This window comes from Metarhizium brunneum, chromosome 1, assembly GCF_013426205.1.
Source record: "Metarhizium brunneum chromosome 1, complete sequence".
NCBI lineage: Eukaryota > Fungi > Ascomycota > Sordariomycetes > Hypocreales > Clavicipitaceae > Metarhizium > Metarhizium brunneum.
Window position 1 is genome coordinate 6,653,437 of NC_089422.1, and position 19,879 is coordinate 6,673,315.

General features: G+C 52.6%; 4 protein-coding genes across 4 annotated transcripts; 3 read left to right on the forward strand and 1 right to left on the reverse strand.

Moving 5' to 3' along the window:
- Positions 1 to 139: 139 nt before the first annotated feature.
- G6M90_00g020160 (uncharacterized protein) lies at positions 140 to 1,030 on the reverse strand (the record flags this gene model as incomplete). Its single annotated transcript, XM_014693042.1, has 1 exon — positions 140 to 1,030. One exon carries the CDS (start codon positions 1,028 to 1,030, stop codon positions 140 to 142), a length of 891 nt encoding a protein of 296 aa, XP_014548528.1.
- Positions 1,031 to 2,861: 1,831 nt separating this feature from the next.
- hapX (bZIP transcription factor hapX) lies at positions 2,862 to 4,802 on the forward strand (the record flags this gene model as incomplete). Its single annotated transcript, XM_014693041.1, has 1 exon — positions 2,862 to 4,802. One exon carries the CDS (start codon positions 2,862 to 2,864, stop codon positions 4,800 to 4,802), a length of 1,941 nt encoding a protein of 646 aa, XP_014548527.1.
- Positions 4,803 to 9,676: 4,874 nt separating this feature from the next.
- On the forward strand, positions 9,677 to 15,194 carry G6M90_00g020180 (uncharacterized protein; the record flags this gene model as incomplete). The annotated part of the gene is made up of 2 exons (XM_066129851.1): positions 9,677 to 9,731; positions 9,826 to 15,194. The coding sequence occupies 2 exons, from the start codon at positions 9,677 to 9,679 to the stop codon at positions 15,192 to 15,194; spliced, it is 5,424 nt and encodes a 1,807-aa protein (XP_065985615.1).
- A 1,948-nt stretch (positions 15,195 to 17,142) lies between these two features.
- On the forward strand, positions 17,143 to 18,797 carry G6M90_00g020190 (uncharacterized protein; the record flags this gene model as incomplete). Its single annotated transcript, XM_014693040.1, has 3 exons — positions 17,143 to 18,523; positions 18,594 to 18,614; positions 18,673 to 18,797. 3 exons carry the CDS (start codon positions 17,143 to 17,145, stop codon positions 18,795 to 18,797), a joined length of 1,527 nt encoding a protein of 508 aa, XP_014548526.1.
- Positions 18,798 to 19,879: the final 1,082 nt, after the last annotated feature.

Consider the following 19,879-nt stretch of genomic DNA (forward strand, 5'->3'; position numbering starts at 1 on the left):
GTACAATAGTCGGGTCGTCGCATTAGAAATCAAACGCGTCGTATGGTTTTCTAGAGGGTAAACATGTGGCCTAGTATTATGATGATGTATAGTGTATTCTATCGCCAGGCTCTTCAGTTTTATGTTTGTGCTAATCGCACTAACCGCCTCTAAGCGCCCTGATGGCCTCTCTTTGGGCATCCAGCATGCGGTATATGGCCAGATATTTAAGTACTCGATCATGTCCCTGGACGCCAGCTCCTTTCGCTTCTTTCAGCGCATTGCCCAGGTCCAACAGCAGAGTATTCCGGCATCTGTTCAGCCGTTCCCCCAGCTTCAGGACAAACGGATGTTGCTGATCGAGGGGCTCTTTCAACAGAATAATCTCGCCACACTCCTTTGCCGATGGCAATAGTTTGGCGGGCGGGCTCCCCAGCAGCCCTGCCACAGCACCCTCATCTTCCTCTTCGTCACTGCTATCCCAATCCCACTCCTTTTGTCCCGCGCCTGCAGGTAAACTGTCGACGGATAATCTCTCCTCGAGAGCAGACAATCTATCATCAATTTCAAGCATCTTTCTCCCCTGCTCGATATCTAAGCGTACATGACGCAGCTCGTCGTTGAATTCTCTCGTCTCGTCTCTCCTCTTGGCCACCTTGACCTTGACCTCCTCAACGGTTCGTCGGAATCCCAACAGGGCCACTTTGACATCTTGGACCTTCTCATCGCCACCTTTGAGTTCGGAACCCAATGATAAAAATGCAGTGTAGTTGGAGTTTACGAGCTCAACAAGTTCCGAGCTGATGGTTGAACTGCGATCGCGAAGGTCGGACCGTAAATCTTCGAGGGTCTGGTGGCGGTGAGGGAGGGCAGAGAGATATGCGGCCGGGTCAAAGTCCGGGACGAGAAAGTCGGATCGTGGCAGGGCCGCTGGGAAGGGGAGAGGAGCGTCATTGTCCGGGTCGACATCTGAGGAGTCGGAAGGGAGGTTGTATGATGTTGGCGTGGATGAGGTGGGGCGCTGGTGGGAAGGAACTGCGAGGCTGGCCATGCTGAGTCTTGGTTTTGGGTATTTTAGTTTTCAGACAGACAAAGCGGCATGCTACATCCCTGGGGAGAAAACGCGCAATGTTGCAGCTGACAGAGTCGTCTCTAGAGATTCGCGGAAGCTGTCTGGTGACTCGAGACCAGCAACAAAAGCCCACTTTACCAACACCAGACTCTGGAGGGTGCGGTGAGCCCGTCGCATTGCTTGCTGCATAACCCCACTATTTGCATGGGAGGAGCTTGACCCAACCATGGAGAGCAGAGCCGGAGAGTCCACCAGGCACCTGGGAGAAAACATCCACGAGATCCACTGGTCTGGTAGCGAATTACGTACGAAATGGTCCATATGACGGACGCACGACAATGCTTCTATTCAGAGGGTCGGCCAGTGGCCGGTGGTTTCTTCTAGATAAAGGCAGGATTTTCGTTGGGAAGGTTTGTTTAGCCGCCCGCCCGTTGGCCGCCTCGCTCCCGCAGCCCATTCCCTGTGGGCCAAAGAAATCAGTTTCTCCGAGGTGAACCAAATTCACAAATAATTCAACCTATCCACATGTACTGCTCTCCATAGTGGCGAGAGAATTGGGTGAATTAGTGGGCACGCGGATCATCTGAGACTCGGCCAGGCCATGTTGGAAGAAAACAGCCGACTAGATTTTAGATGCTGGTCATTCGTCGCAGGGACCGAATACGACTGTGGTAAGTTCCGTCCCCATGAACACCCCGTGATGCCCGTCAGGCATTTCAGACAAATTTATTAGCAGTACGCCCGGCAATTTTTTTCACCCACATCGGATTGGCCGCGGCGCATGCTTTGAACCACGCAATATGGAGTACGGAGTAGAAGCGAGCGAAGGCTGAGCACGAAGAGCACGGGGTTGCCATGTTCCCCTCGCAAAGACGGGCACCTTACCCACCGTATAAAGCTGCACCAAAAGCCCCCTAGGCAATTCAATCAGAATTCGTTCGGCACATGCTAGGCAAGTACCCCAACCAAACAAGTGAGCATCACCTGTGGAGACCAACACAGACCAAGAGGATCAAGAGGGGGGGAGGACGAGGGCTTTTTTATTAGCGCGCAGAAGATGGGCGACGCTGTGAAATTTTATCAATCAAATCTTATCAATCGATCAATGGCCCACCCTCGTCTCGTGGAGCTGGGTTGCTCGCTCACCCCAACACCGCCTGCTTCTTCGTTCAAATAGACCCGCGGCTGCTCATTTTCGCGAGCGCACGAGCCGTCGAGGGTTTTCCAGTCCTTCTGCTTTCTCTTCACACACTTTGGATCCTCCTCAACCCACCGCTTTGTTTGATGGTTTCCCTCTCCCGTCACTTGAGATTCAACAAGCCCATGTGAACTGCCGAAAGACGAATCGGGATTCAAGCGCTGTCAATTGCCCGCATCTTATTTGTTGACTTTTCCCATTCCCCTTGTTGACTACCTGCGTTGGTTTGGTGCACTGGTGTGCCCTGAGACTCTGGGTGTCGCAGCGCTGATATATCGAGCGCAAACCTGCTCAGAAGGATCGAGGAAAACCCAGTGGCATTGCATCTTTCAAACCAATACTTTTATCATCTCCGAACTTTCGCCCGCATTAGCCCAGCATTGAGTACTTTTTTTTTTTCAATCATTCAACACTGGAAAAAAAAAGCCTGCATTTTGATGGGCTGCATCAGACCCGAGTACCGGATTTCTTATCTGATCCTACGCAAAATCAGACCACCCGCCCGATTCGGAACTCCGAGGTATTGGCTCGCAAACCAGCCAATCACGACCCAGAACCAACTAACCGCCGCAAGCACCGCAACAAAATCTCCACCCGCTCGGTTCCGTCACCATGCCCGTGCCGTCCACTCCCGCTCCTCTTGCTCCCTCACCTCCATCCCATAGTAATCCCGGAGCCGTCACAGAGGTCAGCAACCAGAGGCAAATAGCATCTCGGCCTTTGTCCAAGGCCTCCCAGAGACCAGCTGCCGGCTCCTCTGCAGGCACCGCCGGGTCTCTCGCTCCTGCGTCCGGTGCGCCTGGCCCGCCCTCTCGAGCACCGCTTCCGACGAAACAGCCAAAGGCCAACACTTCGGCAAAGACAACCGGCGGTCCGGTCCCTCTGCCTCGTCTATCTGCACCGCTCGTCGATAAAATGGCCATGGCGGCCGTCATCAGCCCTTCTCCCACAGCGGAGGCTCCCAAGATCTCCATGACATCCAAGGAATGGGTCATCCCGCCGCGTCCCAAGCCTGGCCGTAAACCAGCGACAGACACTCCTCCAACAAAGCGCAAGGCCCAGAACCGTGCTGCTCAGCGCGCTTTCCGTGAACGACGAGCTGCCCGTGTAGGGGAACTGGAAGTGCAGCTGGACGAACAAAAAGATGCTCATCAACAGGAGGAGGTCAAGCTAAAGGAAAAGATTCGCAATCTAGAGTTGGATCTCCAATCGTTCCGATCTAGATGTATGCTCTTGGAGAATATGCTCGACCGTGAGCGACAGGAGCGTATCCGCGCCGAGACTCAGGCAGAGACGCTCAAGAGTAGGCATGGTGACGACTTTTTTCGATCGCAAAGTATAAGCGGTCCTCGCCACTCGCACAGTCAGCCTCACAGCCCTGTACATCATCACACCCGTCACAGCCTGTCTGGCGGACGCAACGAGCACCTCTCGCAGGGGAGAAACTTTTCCATTTCCAACATCATCACTCCCCCCGAAAGCTTGGACATCAGTTCCAACAACCCCGAGGCCGACGCAGCCATCACTTGCGGCAACTGCTCACCCAACAGCCGCTGTGCATGTGCTGAAGAGGTGCTCGCTTCCACGTCTGCAGGCTGCGGCAAGTGTGGATTTGGCACTGCTTGTCAATGCTTGGATGGCATGGCGAACAATGTCAGCGCAGGACAAGACATGAAAAGGCCTCTATCGCCGTCTGCTGGCTCGTCCGACAACAAGCGACACCGTCCGGACGTGGACATCCACGCCCTCACAGAGACGGACTTCACTGCCATGTTCTCAAGAAAGCCTGCTGCCGATGCCACACCCCAATCACCATATGACCAGCCCCCATCCGTGACCCAGATGTCCTCCGAAGAGTCCATGGCATTCAAGGAGAGCTGCGGATTCTGCAAAGACGGCACGTACTGCGTCTGCGCCGAGGATACAGCTGGCATGGCTACCCCGGCCATGACTCCCACCGAATCAACACAGCCTATTTCCCACCAAACCCAAACCCCTCCTCCTTCCGAGCCCGATATCCTCCCGCCCCCTCTAGCCATGGAAATGACGGCAGATGGAGCCGTCAAGCTCCCCCGCAGAATCCAAGGCAAGAAACCCGTCCACAAGGCATCGCCCTCGTCCAAGGGCGGCTGTGGCGCCAACGGACCCGGCACATGCGCCCAATGCCAGGCAGACCCCAAATCCGGCCTGTTCTGCCGCCTGATGAATGCCAAGTATAGCCGTGAACAGGGCTCCGGCGGCGGCTGTTGTGGCGGGAAAGGCGCTGGCGGCGGATGCTGCAAGTCAAAGTCAAAGGCCCAGCCGGTCCCTGAGAAAATCACCCTCCCCAGCCTGCCCAGCCTGGGACTCAGCTGCGCCGAAGCGTACCAGACCCTGTCCAGCCACAGGAACTTCTCCAAGGCCGCAGACGACATCTCTTCGTGGCTGCCAAAGTTGAAGACTACACAGCACGGGGGCCCGGTCACTCCGGGGAGACAAGCCATAGAGGTCGAGGCGGCGAGTATAATGAGTGTTTTGAAAGAATTCGATGTACGCTTCGGAAGGGAGTGCTGAAATGAGAACCACGGAACATGATTTACAAAAATGGCTGGGTATGCATTATGAATTGGTGGCATTCGTTGTTTTTGGGTTGCTGTATTATAGGGGAAAGGCAAAAGCTACAGAAGTAGTTGTTTCATAAAGGTCCGCGCAATATACTGCTCTACTATTCTTTAAGGTTGCAGCTTTACGTTGAAATCGAATAACGTTTGTACGGTGGTGCTCTGTTCCTTCTTGACGTCTTTGTGATCCAACTAGTCGGTAAGCTGGGCCCATTCATCCATCAGCTACATGAGCAGCTCACCCCCCAGAAGTATAAAACATATTATCAATCTTCTTCCAATCAGAGGTTTATTCCAGCATCATGTCGATATACCTGCTGGCATGATGTGGTACGTGGCTGCCTTAAAGTATTTACGGTAGCCATGGCAGAAAGAAGTCGCAACACCTCCGAAGGGCAGAATCATGAATAGCAATAGCGCCAACAAGACCGGCGAGCCTGAAAATAGATACATCACTGCGAAGAGGAGCGAAAGTTTTAGCAGAGTACAATCTGATGATCAAAACGCCATTCTTTCCATCACCCTTTGCCTCGCACGTCGAATACATGTATATTGCTTCGTCTTTTTTCACGCTTGGCCGACAACAAATTTTCATTGCGGTAGACACGAAACAACTACATTTTTTAGACCGCCAAGGAAGGGCATTTGGCTCTCATTTGTTTGGGAAAATACCATCAATGGACTAGATGCAGAATATCCATCTACGAGCGACTCCGGCGCCTCAAGAATGGCCTCAACTTTTGAACCTGTCCGCCAACATTTTAGACGCTTAATTACCGCCCGCCAAGTTGAACTCCATCGTATATAGAAAAGGATTATAGGGTCGAGAAAGACACCGGCCCATGAAGAGAGTAGGTGTTGCGGCGGGGAGGACAGCACTCCCATATGCCACATACAGGTCTGTGCACAACATTATACACGAGGATGCCCGCGGTGCGTTGGACAGGGTAGGCCTGCCGGCGAACCGACGAGCCGAAATTTAATGGCTTAGATGCCGGGCCTTCGTCTCAATTATACGGGCGCTGACCTTGGCTCTTTGTCGGATCTCTCCTACATGACTTCAAACAGTCCTCCTATCCTGTGGCAACTGACCTGTGGCATGTGATGAGTCAAAATACAGAAAAGAGATGGATGAGAATTCCGTACAGGGGCCTCAGTGTCTAATTGTCGCTCTTTGACACCGGCGGGTGTGTTGATTTAAGGATTCTCCTGCATAGGGTGATTTTAGGCGAGGAATAGTGAGAAAAACATCTCAGATTTGCTATAACATGTCATTCCAATGATGCCCTATACCATACCAACCTCTACTTTACTACATCTCATAGCACTTAGCATCCAATGCTATTGACACCACTCGGGTAGTGCATTATTCGGATCCAATCGCGTCCTACAGACGAGAATGCTGAAATGCTCTGGTTTCTTTAAACTGTTGGGCAAGACGCACAATTACAAATTCCAACTATTTTCTGGCCTTGATAAACATAGCCATCCTCTGGAATACAGAGGGAAAGCTGGCGAGATTAGTACATGACTCCTGCTCATGATCATGGGCTGCTTGTTTGCAAAATATTTGACAATCAAGTTTGATATCAATTTGAGCCAATTTTGAAGTGATTTGCATTGAGACGTAGACATGTACCAAATACAACCGCCCTCAGTGGTGGCGCTTCACTTTCGGCCTAGCAGCGGAATTTTGTGACATGAACTCACGCTCGCTGGATGTCATTGGTCAGCCCCTGGCTTTGCGAGCATTCGGGAGACATACATAACTACCATCACCCAATATCGATTCTCGAGTTAGGCAACTGGATTCTAAAGCACCAGTCGGGGTATTTGGTCTGGACGGCTACCTTTGTGATCAAATGATAGCCTTTAGCTCGCACTGGACTAATGATAGATTAACGAGGCCACAAATACGGGGGGCGGGCGGCGCATTCAGGTATGTACCTTGAGGCGTGTACTCCGTACTTTGCAGGTACTACTCCTCGTATCCGAACCAGGGATTGTCATAGATCGCTTGGCAAATTGCTTATCAACTCCAAACCCATTCGGATCTATTTTCGATGTAACAAACAAGAAAGACCTCCAAACAGCGGGTTGTGACCCTCTTGGTCGCTTTTTTCGTTTAGGTCCGACTGAGACTGCCAGAACGGAATAATTACTACAATGCGCTGTATCCCTTGGCTTGGTCATGAATCCTCCTAGCTCGTGGGACTGTCAGCTAGCCGGGCGAGTGAAAAGGGATGACCATCTTGTTGCATGGTGAGTTGGCGCATGATTGGGTCGGGATGTGAGTTGGCACACAGACCTCGTGCATGCGGCGCCTGTATGTATTATGGCGTGGGCGACGCGGATTGGGTGATGGCCAAGACGGTTTCGTGGATGGCATGGATTGGATAAAATAGTGTGGATGGTGGTAGACAGCCTGTGGGGGAGGCATCGATAGACGGCCAGGGGCGGTGTCGGATTGGCGGGGAGACTGTCGGGTCTGGGTGGTTGTTTTCCTGCAGAAGTCAACGGAATAGACGTAGGGTGAGCTGGTAGCACACACAGACTTTGTCCACAGACTGGGCAGGTATTTTGAGATTGTCTGGCTGGGAACATTGCGTTGCGGCGGCCATGCACATCGGATGCACTCATATGCAATCTGCAATGCCAGCTCACCAAGGCTACGCCTGGCCGCCAATGCTGGTTGCAGGAAGTTGTTATTGCTGGAATTGCTTTGCTTGGTGCGCACCAGAGGCATCAAGTCTACAGGCTCTTTCTTCCTCGACGTGCTGTCTGCTTTCCTGCCACCCTGTGACACACAAGTTGTGTCGTGTTTGGACTCTCCTAAGTGTAATTCTAATACTCCGTACAAGATAAGAAGACTCTGCTTTTAGCACATCCCGAGATGGAGGCAACCTGTGATCATGTTACCCTCCACCAACCAATTTTGACCGGTATGTGTTCTGGAGAAGTGCTTACTGTGTGTAGGAGGGAGACCATCTCCTCGGGAGAAAGTTCATGGTAGTCGTCGCACTGTCCTACCTGGCGCCGTTGACAGAAACAGATGGATCTTGGTGGCCGCAACCAACTCGTCACCTCGGCCAGTCGACGGGGTGTTGATTGAGTTTACTATTCAGCTGGACTAGGGGACAGCGCACTGAGACTTACATGGGAATTATGCTCTTATTCGCGTCGGCAGGCTGCCTCGGGTACCTCCATGGCTGGACCGTCAACCAGACAGTTGGAACAAGCCAGCCAGTCAAAGCAGGCAAAAGACAGGTAGGAATCAAAAGAGAAGCGGCACACAGAATGGCTTGACAGAACGAAGTATCAGTCACAAACTCACAGACATGGATGCGCGAACTCCGTCCAGCTGCTGCGTCGATACGGAGCTGAGTACGGAGTACGGAGTACCTAGGTACCCTGCAGAAGCCGGTTGGCCAGAGTCCAAAACTGGGGTCAGGGAGAGACAGCAGTAAGCAGGGAGTGGACGGAGGGCAGAATGATGAACAGGCTCATGCTTGCCTAAGTACGGAGTATTGTCCGTTGAAATGCGATATCGAGTGCGCTTGTATTTGATCTGTGGGTTGAAGATTCAAGATGCTAATGTGGGTTCATGCGCTTGTTCCCACTTGTTGGATGAGAAGGCAGGTACCGACTGACTTGAATTGTATCAGGAAGGGGCGAGGAAGCTGCGTGTTTGGCATGCCAGCGCCGAAGAATGATATGTATCTTGGGCCCTTGGCCACGGCAGAGAGTACCTCCTGTCAACTTTAAGTTGACAGCGAATTCCTGCTTGGAGCCACCACAGGCTGCAGACGTGTACCAACGTGTACCGACGTGTGCCGACGTACAAAGCCAAATAAATACTGACCGTCGACGTCTGGTGTTGCCAATTCATGTGTTCAAACGACGCCAGCTGGCTCAAGTGGCCAGTCGTCACCCGCCAGAGCTCTTTCTTCAAGCCTGGTTTGCTGTTAAGCCAGGGTCCACGCACTGCACCTTCCTCCCCGCCAACATTGAACGCTGGCGGCCACGTCGAGCTCCTCCCATAATCCCGCCCGCACATGTACAACATGTCAAGTCCGTCCGATACATGTATGTCGACGGAACATGTCGACATCGCTCCAGGGTCCAGTCTGGACGGACGGTCTGGTCAACTGAGCTGGTGCCAGCTGGTGCCTCCACCCAAGTGGCCCTTAGCACGCACGCTACAGTGCATGCATGCATTGATGCCGGCTGCAAATGCGCATGCTCAAGCGCTGTTTGGCCGTGCCCCTCAGTGCCGACATCTGTACGGAGTACTTGGACTTTAATGTTGCCAACATGCTCGGTCGGCTCCAGTCCTTTTCTCCTCGTGCCTTATGTATTGCCTCCTACCCCGTCTCTCACCTCCCGTCCCCCATCCCCATCGTACTCCATCCCAGCTTCTTCTCTTTTTTCGCCTGCCCAATATCCTTGTTCTGGTGTTTCCAGCGTTGCGGCGTTTGCTGCCTGTTTATTTCTCGTTTTCCTCGAACTGGCCTGGTGCCGGCTGTTTCCTTGTTTCTCTCCAGATCCGACACGGAGCTCCCGCAACCTCATGTCTGGGCCTGTCCATGACCAACTCCACTCATTGTCGCCCCTCAACCTCCAGAATCGTTCCTTGGACAGGGCTCCCTCGTGCTACTTCTTCAAGTTCAGAGCTCGAGTCCTCATGACCCATCTGATCTTCTAGATTCTTGTTCCTGCTATTTCCCTGGGCGACGTACGCGCAACAGCCGGTTGGCGGCTTTGTGTAGAAGCTGCTTCTCGTGCTAGTGCGCAACGCCAACAAGCGTCTGGATGCATGGTAGCACTATGATTTCCATGCAACGCTCGCTCTCGTCGCCGGTTCTCACACAGTCTCCTGCATGTATGTTGACATGTACCAGAATGAAACTTGCCTCGCTATTTGTACGCCCTGTTTCTAAACTGCCGGCCTTTGCTAATGTATGTCCTTTTGCTAGCAGTGCCTGCATCTCCAACCCGTACCCCCGGGTCTCCCAGTCCATCGCCCGCTGAAGATCAAAAAGATGTCTCCCAGGCAAGCTGTTACCGATCCCGCACGCCCCCTCGATCTCCAGAAGTCTCGCAGCAGACTCTACCCTTGCGTCATACCGATGGAGGCAACCGCTGGAGCTATCAACGGACACATTCTGGCCTAACAACCTCACGGCGGCCCTTGGTAGCACAGCCCGATGTCGCTGTCCAGACCAACGACCGGTGCAACTCAAATGAGCTACTAACTGGACCTCAAATCGAACCGCCTAGTGAAAGAGCCTGTCGCCGCCCTTGTACCCAACCGTTGATTGTGGATGTGACCCAATATACCAACCCTCACCTTACCAAGGAGGACGAAAACATCACACTGCAGGAGCTCGCCCATGTTGTGCGCCTGTCCAAGTACCAAGAGCGCAAGCGCGCCAATACTCGAGTGCGTTTGCAGAGAAGTCTAATATCTACAGCCTTGAGTGCCCGTCTTACTCGGTGTGGTGATATTGCCAACCGTAATCTGGTGGAAAGCTTCCGAAAGGACGATAAGGATGGCTTTGCAATGCTGTATAACGCAATACAGGACGTCCGAAAAAGCTGCGATGAGCTGCGCCGATATGCCTTGCTGGAGCCAGACATGGAACCGCTGTCGTCACCCGCTCTGGGTTCTTCGGAGAGCCTTGATACTCCCACTAGCTCCGTTGTTGGCGTTGCTCCGCTGAGGCCAATTACCCCCTTTCTCCATGATATTTCTGCTACGTCCCGGGATACCATTTTGGATTTTTTGTCAGAGCTGAGGACAAACCCTGATTACCTGGCCACACGAATCTGCGCCCTCTCAAGCTCCGAGCTGAACGCTTTCCTTGGCTTTCACAAGGGAATGGAACCAGTGGAATCCGTTTTGCCATACCATGGGAGGTCTGCTAGCAGGCATCACGCAGGTGTGTCGTCTAGCCGAAGTAACGCAAGCTCCGATATAGAACGTCTCTTGTCATTTCAGCGTCATGACCCCTTGTCTATTTTAATACACTCCTGCTTTGCTAATTCTGCCGGCCCGGATAGCACCGAGGATCAACGACGAACTGATATTTGGGCAACAACGCTTGCTCGGCTCATTCAGCAGCCCAAGTCTAGCAGTGAACATTTCCTAGTTTCTGTACTCAATATATGGACTGGGATGCGTGATTGGTCTGGCAAATCCAATATGGAATGGTATCTTATGAAGATCCTTGAGGAAGGTGCCTTCATCCTTGACCGTGCCGAGGACCAGCACGGTACGCGGTTTAATCTTTCCGACTGGAATTCCTCTGACGAAGTTGCTGCCAAGGAGTTTTATGATAGGGCCGTTCAGGGACTCTTCGAACTGATTGATGACGAGGATGCGACAGGGATCCCCGAAGGTCTTCTGGAGCTTGGTAATGCCATCGTCAAGAAACTGGACAACAAATACGTGGAAAACACATCTCGATGGCTCGTCTGGAAATGTCTTTTCTTTGGTTTTCTTTTGGGAGTAATCGTCCACCCTGAATCCCATGGCATGCTGGCTGAATATCACATCACCCCTTATGCGAGGGAAACGATCCTGAAGAAAGTTGCCATGAAAGCTTACGAATATGTTTCTAGCATGTGGAGTGGTAAGCCTTCTGCCACCTGTGTGCCAGTGGAAGTGCCTCCGCAGATCAAGGACCACGTAGAGAGAATTCTTGCCAGGTTCCAAGGATCCCGCTCCAAGACACTTTCCGCAAAGCTTCTTCCTGCCCGATCCATTACTTCCCTGAGGGAGACGGTGGAGGTCCATCCGTACTTGGTCCTCAGCCCACCAGACTTGGCCACATTAGCCAATGCATTGTTTCCTGAGCGTCGGCCCATGTCTTCCATGTCCAACACTCTTCGATCTGGCGCCGCCTCCATATCTGGGCTGTCAGCTATTTCACAACAAGTCCCCACGCCCAATCTCCGGAACAGTAACTTGGAGACTGCGTCCATCATTAGTACCAGCTTTTCGTCCGTAATCAGCGATGGGACAACGGCCCCGCGAGAAGGGTCACAAGATGGCCAACCACATACGCCCTCTCAACGGCATTCTCCTCCGTCTGCTGACCCTGATGCCCAGAGAAAACTAGCGAATTACGAGGACGATGGCTACCGTCTGGGACTTGCTATGCACGAATTGAGCCAAAATTTAGGACCTGAAGCTCTCAAAGGAACCTTCCACCCATGCGCCGAAAGATGGATTATCCTTTTTCTATCACCCGATGGTAAAAAATTATCGACTTCCATGACTTATGACCCAGAGGACGAGGCGGACGAAGATGATAACTCTTCAAGTACCGACACAGATGAGGATGAGGGTACTAAAGGCCCCGAACTTGACAAGGATTACCACCAAATTCGTGACGCGATTCTTAGACTGGTGGAGGAATATGAAATTCCGAGAAATTTGGAAGCAGAAGGCGATCGTGCCCCCCAACTGACCAATCGAGCGTCCAGGCTCCGACGATACAAATCGAAAAACAAAATCATCACAACAGAAAAGTCAGTGTCCCGTCGAAATCCATATAGAACGCATGATGGCAACAGCAGGTCCAATAATGCCTCTTTGGGGGACTCGGCAGTGCCAGATTCTGCCTTCCGGACAGCCTGGGAGGAGGATGAAGAACCTGTCCTAATCAAGATGCTGAGGGCTGCTTCGTCGCAATCCAAGGCACAGGCGGATTTTGTTTCAGCTCATGTCTATTGGAAGACGCTCAAGAATCTCTGCGCCCTGGAATCACCTTCTCTTCGTGCGAATGGATTTGCGGTATTAATTAACATATTCTCCCGTGGCCCACGTGACTCTATCAGAAGATCTGCAGCAGCCATTGAGGAATACGACGCATGGTTGGTATGGCTTAAACAAAGTCAAGAACGCCACGAGGGTTCAATAGACCGTATGATGAGGCGGGTTCGGGCAATGCGTGACAAGATGTGGTTTGTTGCAGATGTGCGAAATTCCAAAGAGTACGGTCACAGTCGTGACATCTGCCAAGCTTTGAAGACGATGGGAATGCCGCGGAGATGGAGCTCCATTCAAAGGTCCCGAGCAAACGTTGGTCGTGCTCCGGGGTCTTCCTATCTTTATCGCACCGAGTCCCAAATCATGGACCTTCTGGCTGCGTCGGAGGAGCAGGGCGGCCCTAACAAGCTGAGCGACGACCAGGCAGAAATGACATCCAATTGGCTGCAACAGTACGGGGTCGAAAATTTCTGTTATGGGGAGGAGCGCATACATCGATTCTGCTGCGAGGTGGACAAATGTATATCTAAGCTCGTGGGAGAGACTATTCGGGATGCACCCGTATTGTGGTCAAGCGACCTGTACAAACGGGAGAAGGTCGTTTATGACCGGATAAGAGTCCGCGAGAGGGATCAGTCATGGTCTGGAGATGATACGGCAAGCATTTTGAGCGACGGCGAAAGGCGGTTGGGTTCGCCATCATCCAGACCATCTTGGATGTTGCGTGAGCCCGAGAGGGGACGATTTCCGAATAGTCCGAACGGGGGTCAACATGCTCTGGACATGCCCCGAATCAATTTTGCGAGACCGACTGCTTCTCTGTCTGATGTAGTGGAAAATCACGATGCTTTTGAAAAATCCTCACCCGTTAACACGGTCGATTCTATGAGTACGTTCTGGTCTCCATTCAAGCCAGTCATGACGCCGGGGTCTGGTGTCTCTAGGGCGTATTCTCCCACCACAAGTCTCACAAATGTTTCAACGACCTTCTCCGGGCCCCTACATCACTTTCCCTTGCCTTCGAGCTCTAGTGTCTCTACGGGGCGTCCTGGTACATCGGCAACTTCTAACGAGACAATCTTCCAACAGCGGGCCGAAGATGAGAAATCTCGCTTCCTGAACGAGCTGCGGCAAACACTGACGAGCCTGTTGCTGTCCGACCTAGGAAACCAAGTCTTGGCCCGTGGGTCTGAAACAGACGCCTGGTTCCATGTGTTGGGACAGCAGCTTATAGATAGAAAGGATGCCCATGATCATGCTCGACGACGGTCCGAAAGGAAGGACAAGGAAGTGGGCGGTCGGAGCTCCACGAGGCCAAGGGTGATTGAGAAGAAAAAAAGTTTTAAAAATTTGAGAAATGCTGGCGACAACGCCTCCGAACGATCTGCTGATGTGCCCCTGGTTGGCATGGCAGATGAAGCAGACACCACCGGGACTGGAAATGGGAGCAAAGCCAAAGAGGCTACAACTGACTTTCCCTTCAAGAAGGCGTACCACCGGCTCCTCAGCATGTTCAGTGTGAACCCCAATCCCTTTGCGAAACTCAATGCTCTCAATGAACTGGAAAACCTCATCATTGCCTCGTTGATGTGGCATGGTTCTAAAAAGCTTAGAGCAAATCTGTCCGACGCAGGTTCCAGTACAGCATCAGACCGTGGACCATACAACCACCAAACGCCTTTGGATGGCACGATTGACAACGTAAAGGAGCGCCGATCCCAGGCTATCCAGTCTGTATTTCATCCAGCAGGATACGGGAACCAACCGCGACAAGCTAACGCGGAGACAAAATCAATTTCCAGCGGTTCTTCGAGTACTGATGCCATTACCAGCGAGCTTCAGAGGCTTTTCCGGGATGCTGGAATTCGACCTAAGTCTTTGTTTCGCGATCTTCAACTTATTGCGGCGTTTGTACCATCAGCAATTCTCGACAAGCCGGAGCGTGGCAAGGCTTTTTGGAACGTTGGCTTAGCTGCTTTGAAGCTCAAGTCGGAGGTTTGCCGGACCATGGTGGAAATAGCTGATAATGTCATTGAAGTGCATACTCAGCATCGAAAGCTTGTCAACGACAGCCACATATTGTCCGAATCAAAGCCATCGGTAACGGGCACGCCGCCTCCGCCACCAACTATATACAATTTGCATGATGTGGGGAAGATGTGTGTAATCACTGCCAGAGAGGGCTATCCGGCGGCACAACGCGAGCTTGCTCTGCTTTATATGTCCAACCCGGAATGTGTTGAGCGCACGACTTTGCCACTCTCTAAACCTCGGGAAGTATTCAAACAGGCTGTCATGGAGAGGTATGGAAGAAGTGAAAGGACACGTGGAAGTTCTGGAGCAGCAGGGCCAGCTGGTCTCGCCAATGCTAGCATGAACATGCGGGCAATGGGTCCTGCTCACCCAGCGGGAGATGGACCGGCGCTGGGTGGCAAGGATAGCGATGCCAGGAATGACGCGGGACTGCTGTGTATTGCTATTCACTGGATGAAATCAGCAGAGCAAGGTGGTGATGAAACGGCGGCGAGATTCTTCCAACAGCAGGACTTCAAATGGGATGAAGGGTAAAATCATGGAATGATGGCGTTTCGGTGCAATATGTGTTCTTTGTTCATCTTATTCAACATGTTCGTTTTTCTTGAAGTTGACATTTGGAGAGCCCTTTTGTTTTAGTCTTGTTTATCGTCATGCGGGTGTGCTTGGGATAATGGGTGGGATTTGGCTTGCTTTTGTACGCAAATGCAGCTGATGGAACGAGAGTGGATAATGACTCGTCCCAATACTGGATAGCAGAGGGCAGAGGGCAGATTAGAGTTGAAGCGGTTGATTGTGCGTTTGTTTGGTCAAACCAAAGGGTTTGGCATTTATAGATTGTAGGGATTGGGAAACTGGATGGCATACAGCGAGCACGATAGACGGCGTCACTTGGATCTGAGCTTTCACGCTGGAGGATATACCAACTATTTTCAAACCAGAGTCCGGAGAGAGAAGATATTGTAGTGCCTTTTTTCTTTCTTTTCTTAACTATAGTGGAAATGTACTATTTTAGTTATTTGTTTCATCAAAAAAAAAATATTCGCACATGAAAATTGATGTTCAAGGATTGTGCGGGATTTGGAAGGTTCCACAAGGGGATGCTGGCATGCAAGGCGATTGGGCCATGCAGGCGGTGACGGACGGGAGGTCTGGAGTTTGAAGCACCACAAATTCTGTTCGTTGCTACGCCAAGGTTGATGAGTGTTGGCGATTGGTTTAAACATGGCCGAAACAAGGTGCATTTCGGCAATACCGTCGTCTGACCCTGGCAATGCATGGCTCTCCACCACACACAATATACATATATGGCAGGGCATGACTGAGCATGGCCCGGCATAGCATGACATGATGAGCCCGTCAACTCGAGGGGTTGATTTTCAATTTATTACAGTTGGTCCGCGATATAGTGATGCACTTCCGTGCTACTCCACGCTGGCTGGCCGTGTGGGACGAATCGCATCGCTCTGGGGTAAACTCGGGGCCACTGGGGGACGTGTCATGGCATTAGCGGCGTGTGGCGATTGATGGCGGGCGAGTTTTTGTCGACGGTTTCTGTCCGTGTTCCAAGTCTCATCAAGAGACACAACTCGTCGCGGGCTACGTCCGTTTTGAACTCTCGAGCGGTGCCTAGATGCTGCGGGCCGAGACGTCAAAATCGCCTTGATCGCATGCCCGAGTGCTTCTTGTCGTTGCCGCCTTGGTCTCAACGCCGTTGACTTTTTGCAAGTCGGCGCGCACCGTGTTTGCCTTCTGACATATCAAGTCAGTCGACAGTCACCACCGTCTTTGGACTGGCTACACCTCACTGGCCTCATCGCCACCTGCCAAACCGTCAGCTAAGTGTTCTCTCCGTCTTGCTCCTTTGCAGCCATTTCCTTCCGCGTGCCCCATCGCCTTTCATCATCATCATCATCATCATTGTCATCCTGGTTGTTGTCTGGGCTGGGCAGGTGCCCCCAATCGGCGGCTCAAGCTCCTTTGTGGCTTGAAGGGCCTCAGGCCGGTGGCGGCTTTTGGGGGGTTTTGGCGGTTCCGGTGCTGCCTGCGCTGCGCTGCGCTGCCTGGTCACGGCCTCAACAGGGGCAGTCAGTCCCGGTGGAGGCAACCACATCCGCACGCTGACAGACGAGTGTGAGTATATATACTTATGCATGGCTATGCTTTTACATGGCTCTGTTTGACGAGCGCGCAGGAACACTGGACTGGACAAGCTGTGCACCAGACTCTTTTTCGAGCAACAGGCACGGACGTTGCAGGTCAGGCACAGGCAGGTCGTTGGCGCGGGGACTTGGCCGGTGACGAGCACTGTCTGGTTGACTTTGGACTCTGCGCTCTGGTGCCACTCGACCGACTTCACTGGAGCAGCTGCTTCCGCTTCACGACCACACCAGACTTTTGATATATCGCACACTGCACAACCATAGCAAGCAATCTTTTACACGACGCAAATTCTCCATATTTACCTTGCCAGACGCCCACCATGGCGGACCCGGCTCTCCACGACTGTCCCATGCAGAAGATACCCGTCGAAGTTCTTTTGCGAATCACATACCATCTTGGCACGCCAGATCTCGGTAGCGTTCGCCTGACCTGCCGCTCTATGGAACAGGCTCTCTACACACCATTTGTCATTGAATTCTTCACCCGCAAGCAGTTCATGATAGCCGAAGACAGCCTGCAGGCCCTGATAGACATATCCAAAAGTCGCCTCGCACACCACCTGCGCTTTGTCCACATTGGCCTCGACCGTTTCTCCGAGGGCATCCAGCGGCCTCTGCCAGACGACGACAAGGAGCGCAAGTTCAGGGAGAGATATGCAAACAACTTTACCTTATGGAACACTGGACACCACCGGGATATGATGGCCGAGGCCTTTCGCAACCTCCCCTATTTAGAGGGGGTCGTCATCAGGGATGCCAACTCGCACCGCCGGTCAAGGGACGGGCCCAACGCCGAGTGGCACAGCTACGGCTACACGACGGCTTTTCATGACACGGGTATTAGCTTGAGCCAGGGCATGACTGGAATTTGGAACTCGGGCTTCCCGTACCAGTATTGCAGTCAGGTCTTCACCGCCGTCATGTTTGCCTTGGGTGCGGCCAAGGCCAGCATCAAGAGCATCGAGATCTTGTCCCGGAATGCCAACCACCTGCGCGACTTCGCTTTCAACATCCCAAAATTCATGGAGCCGTCCGTAGTGCCGGTGCTTCAGGGCCTGGAAAAGCTACACCTGTGCATCGACCTGTCCTGGCGCACTCCGCACGTGGGCTTGCCTGCCATCGTGGGCTCGAGCCGCTATTCCCCAGACTTGTTTATTAGAAACTTCCTGGCACATGCGACGAACCTCACGAACCTGCGCATCAACGAGCATCGGACCAACTCCCTTGGGCTGGCGAGCCTCATTGACTGGATGGTTGACGGTGGCAGTGACGGAACGGCCACTTCGATGCCCAAACTGCAGGAGCTGAGCCTCGGCACAATGAACATCGACGCCCCCAGACTCTTGAAGCTCATTTCTAAATTTGCACTGTCGCTGGAAAGCCTGGAGCTGTGGAAAGTCACAATGTTGCGACACTTGCCGTCGGATGCGCCCAGCCCCGCGCCCAAGGAGATTTTTTGGGCCCATTTCCTGAAAAAGCTCATCGAGATCCCGTGCCTTGAGCTGAGGCATTTCAAGATGGGCATGCTGCAGCAACATTGGATTGAGAAGCCCGTGCCGGCACATGTCGCCTTCAAAGGGAGGGGCCCAACACGCCAGTACACGGGGCCAGACTGGAGGCAATTCGTCACCGAGATCATGCCGGAGCTGGAAGTGCAGTGGCCATACGAAGCAGCGGATGAAACTGACGAGGACAACGATAGTAAGTCATCAGGCCTTGTGCTGTGGACGGGGTGGTTGCGGCGTGGCTAGATGGCTGACAGTGAAGTTAGTTACGGATGAAGTGCTCGAGGGTGAAATTGACCTTGATAGCGACGACGACGTGTGAGCCCGAGGCTAATACCGTTATAGGACTGGAATTGGGGCTGTTCGACGACGACGAAATGGAGATACCTAATCCGGCCGAATTGTTGATCCAGGAGTTGCTGGAGTCGAATGATCATGTGCATTTCACCACACACGCGCCATGGGATTGATGTGGTCAGTTAGGATACGCGGCGGGGAGGTGGACACGTAACGGAGACAGATTTTGACGATGTAACTAACGCCGAGTACATGCATTCATAGTGCAGCATGTATATATCAAGTACAATTGTGCTAATAGTGCCCACTGAAGATGGGCTTATGTACTTAAGTACGTGACTTGCAAGATTACAGCCCAATGCTTCCCCCGCAACTTGCCTGGCACTGCTGTGTGTGTTACCGTTTAAACTCATTAGCATATAGTATTAGCATATATTTCCAAATCTCTGTAGATGCGGAATGGCTCGTGGAGACTCGGTTACCTAATAAAGTTCTATGGCAGAGGAGTCTCCGCGAGCCATTCCGCATTTAAGGAGATAATAAGGCGATAAGTGCATCTAGTAAAAAGAGTAAGCCCGCCGAGGAATTCACATTGCAACGCTGGCGACATCCACATCCGCAATAGTCGACTAATTGTGCCACGAACATGCCACGACACGGCCAATTGACTGCCCTGCCCATAAAATCAGAGACTTCGTCGTCGGCAGACAGGCAGCATCTCCACTTTCCGCAACACCAAGCAGCCAGACGAAACAAGAGGATGAGTTGTAGCCACGTGATGTCGTGTATGATTCGTGCATGGATGTCGTGAGAATCGAGGTCGGTGGCATGCATGGCCGGCATCTGGTGTCTCGCGCCTGTGGTCTGTGGATGAAATTGACCAGACCCGCTGGTGCCTGGAGCTGGGAGCGGGATGGAGACGCTGGAAGACGCCTCACGGCGAGGCGGCGGGGCCTCGCAGCCTAGTGAGTCGTTAGTTAGCTCGCCAGTGGGCTCTCGCACGCGGCTGAGGACTGGTTGAAAGTCAAGTGAGGAAAAGCAAGTTTAATGTTTGGTCCCTGCAGGGGGCTTGAAGCTGCTGGCGGCGCTTGCCTAATGAGTCTGGTGAGCTGCTCAACTGTCACAGCTCCAGTCTCTCTCTGGATCGTCTGCCAGTGGACTGCTGTGCCTGCATGTGGCCTTGACGGCTGGCCAGCTGGCGAAATAATAAAAACGGCCACATCCCGATGCTGTGCTCGTCCAACGCTTTCGTCTG